Source organism: Cavia porcellus, unplaced genomic scaffold, assembly GCF_034190915.1.
Source record: "Cavia porcellus strain 051 isolate PalLab524CR breed Dunkin Hartley unplaced genomic scaffold, mCavPor4.1 scaffold_3, whole genome shotgun sequence".
NCBI classification, from domain to species: domain Eukaryota; kingdom Metazoa; phylum Chordata; class Mammalia; order Rodentia; family Caviidae; genus Cavia; species Cavia porcellus.
The window spans coordinates 114,424,492-114,434,927 of NW_026947486.1; the positions used below are offsets into that span (position 1 = coordinate 114,424,492).

General features: G+C 41.4%; 1 protein-coding gene across 6 annotated transcripts in view; it reads left to right on the top strand.

Moving 5' to 3' along the window:
• Positions 1-10,085, top strand: part of Aff2 (ALF transcription elongation factor 2) — a 468,295-nt gene extending 458,210 nt beyond the window's left edge. For all 6 annotated transcript variants that reach the window (XM_063246498.1, XM_063246500.1, XM_063246499.1 and 3 more), the window contains 2 exons: positions 941-1,131; positions 5,571-10,085. In XM_063246498.1, the coding sequence (XP_063102568.1) occupies positions 941-1,131; positions 5,571-5,692 (313 nt within the window). In that variant the 3' untranslated portion in view covers positions 5,693-10,085. The remainder of the gene's footprint in view (positions 1-940; positions 1,132-5,570) is intronic.
• Positions 10,086-10,436: the final 351 nt, after the last annotated feature.

Genomic DNA, 10,436 nt, shown 5'->3' on the forward strand with positions numbered 1-10,436 from the left:
CCTGGCCTGGAAGAAAAATGACCCCCTTGCTGAGTACAGCCAGAAGGTAACTCCCTATTACTAATGTTGAAGAATGTGATCAAATTCTGCACCCAAACAGTGGTACTACCCGAAGCAGGAGCTCTGAAGCTTTCTTCTTACAAACTGGCATGCAGGGGAACAGCCACCAATTAACCACCCATCTCTGCAGTATGTCTCAGAGAATCCTAAAACAATCAAATTTTTTTAGCTTTTCCCTACTCCTTGGGAAGACTTGCACTTGCCTATTGTGGTATCTGTATTTGTCATTGTGGTTTCTACAAAACACTTGGATAATAAACCAATATTGTACATCAAGTGCTTTTTAATTGCCAGTAGCCATTCTGACACCCAATAGAGAAACCATCATAGCTTTGAGTTGTTTCTTTCTCACAAACATCACAATACTTATCTCATATATATATATATATATATATATATATATATATATATATATATATTCAAAGTGACCACTGTATTTGTGGGTAGAATTAATGTCAAAGATTCACCCAGTACTCTCTGTATTTGAAACCAAAAGCAGCAGCGTGCACAGAGCCCTCAGTAGTTGGCAAGGACAGTTGAGGACTTCTGTGTCTCAGGTTAGAAATGGCCTAGCCTTGGAGTCCAGGGTAGGTTATTCAGCTGAGGCAGAGTGGACAGGGGGATGGTAATAAGCTCTCGCTACACCAGAGTCTCTGGAGAAGGCCATTGTGCTGACAAAGATGGCACAATGTGCTCTGAGAAGAGCCACAAGGAGCGCATGCAAACTGCCCTCCAGTAGGGCTTCAAATCTGTTCACCATGCCCAACTTTGTTCTAGTAAATGGTACCCTAAGTGATCGCAGTGTATCCAGGGAGGCCTAGAAGCCCATTATCTCTCTTCCCTACCAGACTAACAAGACATGTCTCTTTCCCTTCCCCAGAAACACTCCTTCCCCGGTGTCTCTCAACAATGTCTCTCCCATCAATGCCGTGGGGAACTGTAACAACGGCCCAGTCACCATCCCCCAGCGCATCCACCACATGGCCGCCAGCCATGTCAACATCACTAGCAATGTGCTACGGGGCTACGAGCACTGGGACATGGCTGACAAGCTGACAAGGGAGAACAAAGGTATGCTCCTCTGCCCCACCCATGTGCCACAGACCGTCAGACTCACCTGTGCTTTGAGGGACTTGGGGTTTACTTGGTGGCCTTTTGTCTCTCAGCTTCTCTGATTTCCAAGGCTTAGATGAGAGGGGGTGAGCTTTGGGCTGGTATAGAGACTTATTTTGCAGAAAGAGTGAATGAAGCCTGGGATTGGTTCTCCTTTAATGCTTAAATGAATCTGAGCCGTGGTGTATTGGCAAATAAATATTTCAGGTATTACTTAGTGACAAGGATCAGCAGAGAAACAGAGGCAAAGGGATAAAGAACGATTTGCAAATTAATTAAGATCCAGTTGGCTTCAGTTAACTGTATTTTTTTGAGAGCTAAGATTGAACTAAAGCTGTCGACCTTCATTATAATCATCAACCCCAGCTGAATGCTTGATAATATAGTTTGTATTTGGAAGCAAAGACCAAACTCAGCTAGTATTTTGCACACATCCACAGCTAGAATGAAGGATCAGGGCACTATTTATGGGAATACATGAGGTTGGCTGCAAAACAAATGGGAAGAGGACCCTGGTTCCCTAGAGCATGGCTCAATGATCACTGGGGACTCATTCTGCTGTGACCTTACCTGTCATTTATACTCACAGTAAAGTTTCACCACCCTAATGAAGTAACAATAAAAGCATGCTTTTACTTGGCCATTCATTTGATTTAGCTAATTCCGGCCCAGTAGTCATAAATGGTCCCACTGTACTCTTAAGTGGGGACAGTGATGGGCCTTTGGGAATCATATTATAAGAGGATGACAAACAGTATAGAGTAGTAGAAATCAGCCAGTCAGGATCGAAGTGGAATTGGGTGGCCTTGGGTGCTACTAGGTCTGAGAAGTTACACAGATTTCCAAGGATCAGGTCAAGGACACTGGCCACATATGTGAGGTGTAAGTGTTTATGGGATGGACTAAGAAGGAATTACTGGATTGGTTCTTCCAAGTCCGGCCCCAGTTCTCCCAGAACCCTCATATGCCAGACAGTTCTCCTTCCCTGTCTACTCCGGCTTTGGGCTTTCAGATTGTTTCTCTTTCCTATTTAAAATTTCCAGGCCAGTCCCTAGATTGGTTCTTGCCAGAGCATGATCACAGAGTAAGACATAGGCGTCCGAACCCCTTCTTCCTGGTTACCCATTACGACTGTATTGTTGAGCATGTGTGCGAACAGTCCCACTAGAGTAAGAAGAATGCAGATTTTACAGCCTGGAAATTTATAGCTTGGGTCATGTAGTACCTGGAAAACCTTTGCTAGTTACATAAATCTGTAAACTGCTTCCTAGTCTCCGTCTCTTTAATGGATATAATAGTGATGGCAATGAAGCGCCCCAGAAGGGTGATAGAAATTAATGAAATAATGTAAGTAAAGCATGTAGTGTCAAGCATAGGTGTAAAGTGGGAGTCCTAAAAATATATACTCTCTTTGTTATTCCATAGTATTGTATATCTAACTCAAAGATTCTTTTTATATCAAAGCACATTGCACAACTGAAGATTTAACCTTCAACCCAGCTATGAATTTACACCAACTTCTGAGAATATGTACCTATATTGGTTACATCTTTTTGTTTTCCAAATTTTATACCACATATGCTGAACTATTTGCTTCTTATTGTCTCATTTGTCCCTGTTTTAAATATAAAGAAATTAAGGCTGATACTAAAAAAGACACTCATGCTATAACTCTATATGTTTGTTAGATGCAGGAATTGAATTTAAAAATATCTGAATCCAGAGTTTGACCTCTTAATAGGCTACAGAGCCCTTCTAGAAAGCAAGATTAATAAAAGGTCCTCCAAGATCCTCAGTGTGACCCTCAGCTACTAACTGTGCAGTATGTAATTCTTACTTTGTCTGCATTTCTACACTTGTCTGGAAACCCAGAAGAAACTGGTCCAGACAACCAGGCCATCTCAGGGGTCTAGAATTTTAAGCAAAGACAGAAGCACCTTAAGATTTAGCTGGCTTGTCTCTCTTCACATTCTCTCTGTTTTGTATTAGTAACAGGAGGGCAGTTCAGTATTTACAAATTTCCTTTATAATTCCATCCCTTTTCAAGATCTGCTAAAGCAATTATTTCTAAATTAACTGCAGAACTTTCCAGGATCAACTTGGTGGCAGTGCTGATGTTAGGGTGAAATGGTACTAATTTTGTCATTAGCACAACCTGCCAAGGTGTTCTAAATTCTCTACCTACTAATGCATCAAAGCAACCCTGTTGTTCTATTAGAAAAGAGAGACTGTGTCCTGCCAGTGCTATCATTTGACTTTTTACTAGACTTGGGAGAAGACCTAGTTTGGAATTTTTGGCTCATAACCTTGAATTATGCACATGTCATTTCTGATCTGCTAAACAGTAGAGATACTTCTCACACTGGATCATCCAGACTGCAATGAAGGAATGGCAAGCTTCTCTTTTGAATCTCATCCATAGGCCATTGTAGATGGCCATGTACCTGCACTTCTCCCAGCCAAATGTGCAATGGAGATGGGGGAGATTGGCTCTCTGAGAAAGTTCACCCCGACCTGCCCACCTGTGAAGCTGCAGCCAGTTTTTGCACTGTGGTCTGGTGCTGATTCATGCCAGTAGGGCTGATGCCGCCCTCTGGCCTTTGGTCTGGAAGCACCATTCCCTACCAGCCTCAGCTGTGAGTACTGTGGCAGTCATTAAAATAGTGACCTGAGTATGTGGTTAAAAATGCCACAGAGAGCTTTGTGCAAAATACCCAGGGGATGCCCTGGATCCTATGCGGCTCACATTCATTCTCCAATAACTAGGCCCTTTAATATTTTCCTTAGTATCATATTGCCTATGAAAATATTTTAGATGCCAGAAATAATTTACTTCTTTATCAGCAGAAATTACTTTTATTATAGAGTGTAGGTTGAGCAGTATCACATAATCGAATGAAGTTGACACCTAGAGAAGGAGTCCATTGTTATATACCGTATGAAGAATAAATGCATCATTTAGTGAAAAACCATCTGCTGGGCCATCATGCACTTGCAACTCATGCATGGAAATTGCTTTCCAAGAAGGAAGAGGAGCATCCTGGCCACTCCAGAGCAAGCTCTGGTCCCAACCTCGCCCAGACCCAGATTCCTCACCCTCACTGGCCTGGGCTTACAGTCAAAGCTCCCTCTTAGCAAAGAGGAAGCCAGGAAGCCCTCTTCTAAGCAAGCATCAGTCCAACAAATTCTCAAGTGAAGAGGGTGTACCTAGCTAGCTTTTAGATGTTACATGGTGCTCCCCACAGATCCCTTGCCGCCTGAGGCAGACATTTGCAGAGCCCAGTTGTACAGATTAGTGACTGAGACTGCCTCCTTCCTCAGATCAGCCAGGGGGACTCAGCTGGGCCTTCTGACCATTCATGTCCTGAGCGGCTCAATGTTATGTGACAGATCCTCATGGATCATACCCCTGCCCAAATGTAATCAGCAAGAAGATGTGCTAAATCAGAGTTCTCCAAGTTATATTTATTTAGCCTCGGATGCAGATGGCTATAATTACTGCCCAGATTAGCTAGTTTTGACTACACCTTACCAAGAAAAATCCATAAACTCAGTTCACCTGAGACAAAAAATATTCTCACTTCAAGAACTCAGGGAGTCAGAACATGATATTAGATAGATCGAGATAGATATAAGGACCCCTTTTGTGCATTAAGGATCCTTCTCTTAATAGAAATTTGTAATATATAAATGCCCACACTTATTAGATAGTATAATATATGTAGACACATTTATTCAACTTATGTGTGAATTTCAAATATGCAGCTGTATCTCATATAGACATTTACATAAACATATGGACAAATAGATTATATGTTTATATTATATATGCAATGAAAACGCATGATATATATTTGTATGTATGCATAGTCAATGAACAACATGCTTCCAAAGGATGGTAGTGTACCTTTAGAGTACATAATCTGAGAAAATATATAGTGAGCTGGAGTTATAGTTTAGTGGTAGAGGGCTTGCCTAGCATGTGTAAGGCCCTGGGTATCATGCCTAGTACTACCAAAGAGGAAAAGAAAATATACAGTGATGCTTTAAAACTTGGAATGAATTCAGTAGTGAATTTAAGTGAAGTTTGTGTTTTTATTAGTCACAGCAACAGCATCATTCAGGCTGTAGAATATTTGCAGTTTAGTAAACATTACAATGGTAGTACTTGATATTCAAATGGAATTTTGTACTCTAGGAGGCACTCTATAAATTTGGGTTGGATGGATGGGGAGAGGGAGGGGAGGATAGGTAGGTCGATGGATGGATGGATGGATGGATGGACAGATAGGCAAATGAATGAATTTCCAAAGGCTCATATGATTGTGGTGTCACATGAAAGCAGCTTCTTCATGATATTGTTTAAAAGCCTAACCAAATACTCTTCTGATTTTCAGAATTCTTTGGCGACCTGGACACATTAATGGGGCCTCTGACCCAGCACAGCAGCATGACCAATCTTGTCCGCTATGTTCGCCAGGGACTCTGTTGGCTCCGCATCGATGCCCATTTGTTGTAGTGGGTGCTCTATCATCTCTAGCATCACCACCCATCACTCTACCTCTACCAGCGCACTGACGGTCACTGGTGGAACTCCACTCATTTGGGAAAGTTCTCTTTGGTTATGTTTGTTTTTATGCTTCTTTTGATATCTGTGAAAAACTGAAGTTATTGTAAGCGGACACTACAACTTGAGAGCAGTGTATGTTTTATTATGTTTCAGTATTTGATATTCATTTCTCAGATCTCAGGATCTTTTTGTGTTTTATGGAATGATAGTCCCCACAATATTATTTTAAGTCCACACTATCCAAAACAAAGAACGAGAAGCACATGTGATGATAACAGGTTCCTGAGAAATGAAACAAGTGGTCTTACATACAGATGAGAACTTAGATACAAGGGACCTGCAAAGATTTTCAGCAATAGCCATCCCCAAGCTATACTCTTATGTCCAGAAAAGAATGTATTTCAGAATCCACTGTTAAACTTTTGTGGTTCCCAACAGATTCAATCTTCAAGTGAGAACTCTCATTGTCAAAATCCACTGGTTAGATGTTGTAATAACATCATAAAATCAAGAATATCAAGAAAAAAAGGGGCATGGCAGTACTGCTCTTGAAATGATGCTATGCCATACAACCAGAGGACATTTTTTTCTTAGCATATTGTTCCTGATTTACTTTTTTTTAGATTTTAGTGATGAGAAGGAGGGATGACATTTATTTTGACAACTTCAAGGCATCAGCTGGATTAAAATTGTCTGAACTCCATGATTTGAAGCTTAAATCCTCACTGAGATCTTCCGTGTGCATATCTCTTTTTTTGAGGAGAAATTTGGTGGTTGCATGCCTTAGTAGCCAAAATGCTACATGCCAGTCTTTTCTGGGAGATAAGAGAGGTCTGGAAAACGTCCAACAAGGAATTCATATATCTGCCTCCTTTGTAGTCAGGGGCACATCCGTAACTAGCTGGATTTTTAAATTGTATTTTGCTCAAATCTATGGAAACAAAAGTCGAATTATCACTACCTGAAAATAATAATATACAATTTTCTTCCTAGTGGTTTTAAAATCTGGACTTCCCCAATTATGGTCTACACTTTCTATTTTCAGAGTTTCTTTTTTTTCTTCCTTCATTTTGCTTTTATCTTTTTTCCTTTTCTTTCTTTTTCTGTGAGTCATTAACTTTTGATTGAAATATCATCACTGATTTTTTTAAAGTTATATTACTATGAACATTTGCATACCAAATCCAAAAAGAACTCCTAACTCTGTAGGTAGTAGCATCCCTAAAAAGTGTGATTCTTGGGGTAGTGCTTCACCCTGGGGCACTTTGAAAGAGTCCGGGTGATTGGGAATAGCTCACCTAATTTGGAGACATTTTCCTATCAGTTATGACTGTCTCCCCTCCTTATGATTCCCTACATTCATCTTCTGTCCCTAAGCATCACAATGTAAATATCATCCTCGGTGTTCAGCTCACCAGAAGAATCCCCCACCTGTAGTAAACACTATCCATACATTAGTTACTTGAATTACCTGCTGGCACATAATTCCATGTAGCCTTTCATCTGCTGAGTTATTGAATTCTGTTCACTGAGATATGACCAGATAAATAATAGATATGCACATAAAAAATGCAAACTTGTATGATTTTTAAAGCAAGTCATGCAGGTCTGTGATAAAACCAGCAGGTGATAACTCTGAACTCTCATTGTCAAGGTTAGATATATTCCAGTTGCAGAAGAGCCAGACTTGAGCTCTGCTCTGATCATCTCTGAGTTTAAGACCCTTTGTTGTATAATAAGGTTATGGAAGTTGTACTCCAGTGGCCCAGGCCATGCTGTTAATCTGGCTGCTGGGAGCTTCCCAGCAGCTGAACCCCTGCACTTTTTAATGCTCCCAATGAGGTTGAGCTTCACGTTTGCAGTCTCAATGACACTTGAACACACGCACTCACACATGCACACATACAAATGAAACCTGAAAGAATCTTTTCTGAGCCTCTTAAATGAGGAAGATAATAATATGAAAGACTCTGAACACCCAAGGAGGGTGTCACATATAAAAACCAAGCTGATGACTTTGCAGTGACTCAAGTTCTCTGTTTTCCGTAGACTACCAGGTAGAGTGCCTGGCTATTACTTTATCATGAAGCTCACTGGCTTGACTCGTAAGCTAAATCTAGATCATGATCCTGTATCATCATGGATTTAGGACTAGATTCTTCTTGAAATTCAAAATCTCTGGAAACTAGACATTACAATGGTAGGGGAAGTTTCCCAGGGAACTGAGCATAATGCCTCACAGATGAAAGACTTGTAGCTCTAGTTTCAGAAACTTGTTATATCTACTTACACACAACAGGCAGGCAAGAGGATTCTCTGTCATCTCTGGTGGCTGAGTGAAAAGTGTGTGCCAAGTCAGCAACGCGATTATCAAATCTGACAGTCGAGCTCTGGATCACCACCTGATTATTTAGTAGGACCATTTTTAAAGCAGCTTAGAAACCAATCAAACATGGAGAATTAATTACTTTGCTATTCCTGGAGATGAGACATCTCGGTTTCATGATGAAGGACTGTTGCTATTTTCCAGGTACTCTATTCATCACATTGTAAATGGTGATGTGTGTTGTAGGTGTGCAGCTATGTGAGGGGTGAGGGATTAGGATACTTTGTCAAATGATTATTTTCAGCATACCTGTTTGTGGGAGGGACATGAGACATATGGATAACAGTGAGATACTGTGCCTCTAGACCTTGATGGAGGCTTGGTGAAACACATCTCTGTAAGCATGTGGAGGTAGGATAATGGGCAGAGTAATGGGCACCTATCTCTACCCAAGCAAGGATAAACAATCTCAGCCCTGCCACATAACCAGGTAGGGCCACCACTATGCCTTCATTTGTCACCCAAGCTCCAACCACAGAAAGTCTGACAAGTTTGTGTTATGATGTTGGCTTGGCGTTATATTTTTAATTAGCTTTGGATTTTTTAGTGGTTTTGTCATATTACTGTCTGAGTTTGGTAGGTAGGATTAATTTGAAAAGACTTTAGTAGTGTGGTTCTTGGGGTAGAATTTAGCTGTAAGCATGTTGTTAGCCAGCCTATAGACTGTTAATTACTTAATAATCTCACTGGGAAAGTACTAGTAGTTTTATATTTGGGTGACATAATTGGAAAAGCAGATTAGCTGTTGTTACTTTTAAAAGACTTGCGGTTGGGATGCGTTGTTTTCCCACATGAGATAAAAAGATCCAAATATTTGCTCATTAATCAAGTTGCAAAATTAGAAACCCGTGGCTAAAATGCGTTTTGCTGAACTTCCAAACGTATGACTTCTCATTTGGACAGCACACCGTTGACTGCATTGGATTTTTCTGCACCAGAAGGGTATTTGTTCTATGGTAGCTTTCCTGAAGGTGTCTAAATTGCATTTTCTTTTACTCAAATTTGCATCCCAGAGGTTGATGTTGGAGTTTGAAGTTGGAAAGCATTTTTGAAGGCAGACTCGATCGAGTTGTGAGGGTGAAGCCCTCACGTATTTCTGAACAGACGTGAAATTCACCTGCATGAGTTGGTGGATGGGAGAACCAAACTTGATCACTGGGTAGGACTACTCAGTAAAGCAATGAACTAGTTCCTTAGAGAGGCATCACTATCCCCACTGAGAAAACTGTGTGGCAAGACGAGATAGCTACACGATATCACCCAGAGGGCCGATTCAGCGGCCCACTGTTCAATTCTGTGGGGAAAAAGTATTGAGCCAGTTGTCAGTGTTCTGTTACACAACTGACAAACTGAATTCTTTGTCGTTGTTGTTACTGTTGTTGTTGTTGTTGTTGTTGTTGTTGTTTCTCATTTCTACTTGCACAGCCTTATTCTCATAATTAAACTCTGATTCATTTTCTCTTTGGTGTTTGCAAACTCCAACAGCAGAAATGGCATCTGTGTATTGGTAATCAGCATTTACCCTGGCAGGAGACTAGTCAGATAGGCTCATCTCAGACATTAGTCCTATCATGTGATATTTCCAGCAGAAGAAAACGTAATAATTCCCTTTCCATTCTCCTCCTCACAAATCTAGAAGCCCTCTTTACCAAGAGCATCACATTTTTCTCTGTAATCTATCGCCTAAAAGAAAATTGTTGTGGGGAGGGTGGAGGGGCGTGTGGGTGGAGGGTGGAGGGTGGGGAAGCCCCCGGAGGCCACACTGCAGTTCATTCCCCTTCCAGCTTCTGCCATGGGGTGTTCAAGAATCATTCATAGTGCTCACACTGGGTTAGGGGACACGAACTGCTATTCAGACCCATGACCAATCATCGTTTGGAGATTGGAGCTTTGCTGTTTCATTAACTGTGCAGTGTAGACTAATGGTGTTTAATAAAAATCATTCAAAATTTCAAACTCTCTTGCCAGTGACCTCAATTTTGTTGGTTCTTTGCTTCGTATCAGACTTTGAGGAGGGAAGGGGGAGCAGAGGAAGCCTGCTAGCAGGCCCCAGGCAGGATCTGCAGCAGATGCAGCACAGCTGTGCGAACCCTCCGAAGAATGCCCCTGGGTGCTTTCAGCTGGGAATACCTTGTTCCCGCCGAGAATTCATGTTCTGCAGTCGCCACAGCAGGAAGCCAGCTGCCCTATCCATTGCTGTACCTACTCGGTTTTGTCCTGCACTACTTGTGTGGCCAGAAAACAAGAGAAGTGTCTCTGAGAGGAGAGCCTGCGGTAGTGACAGTGACCACGTATAGCTAAATGCAT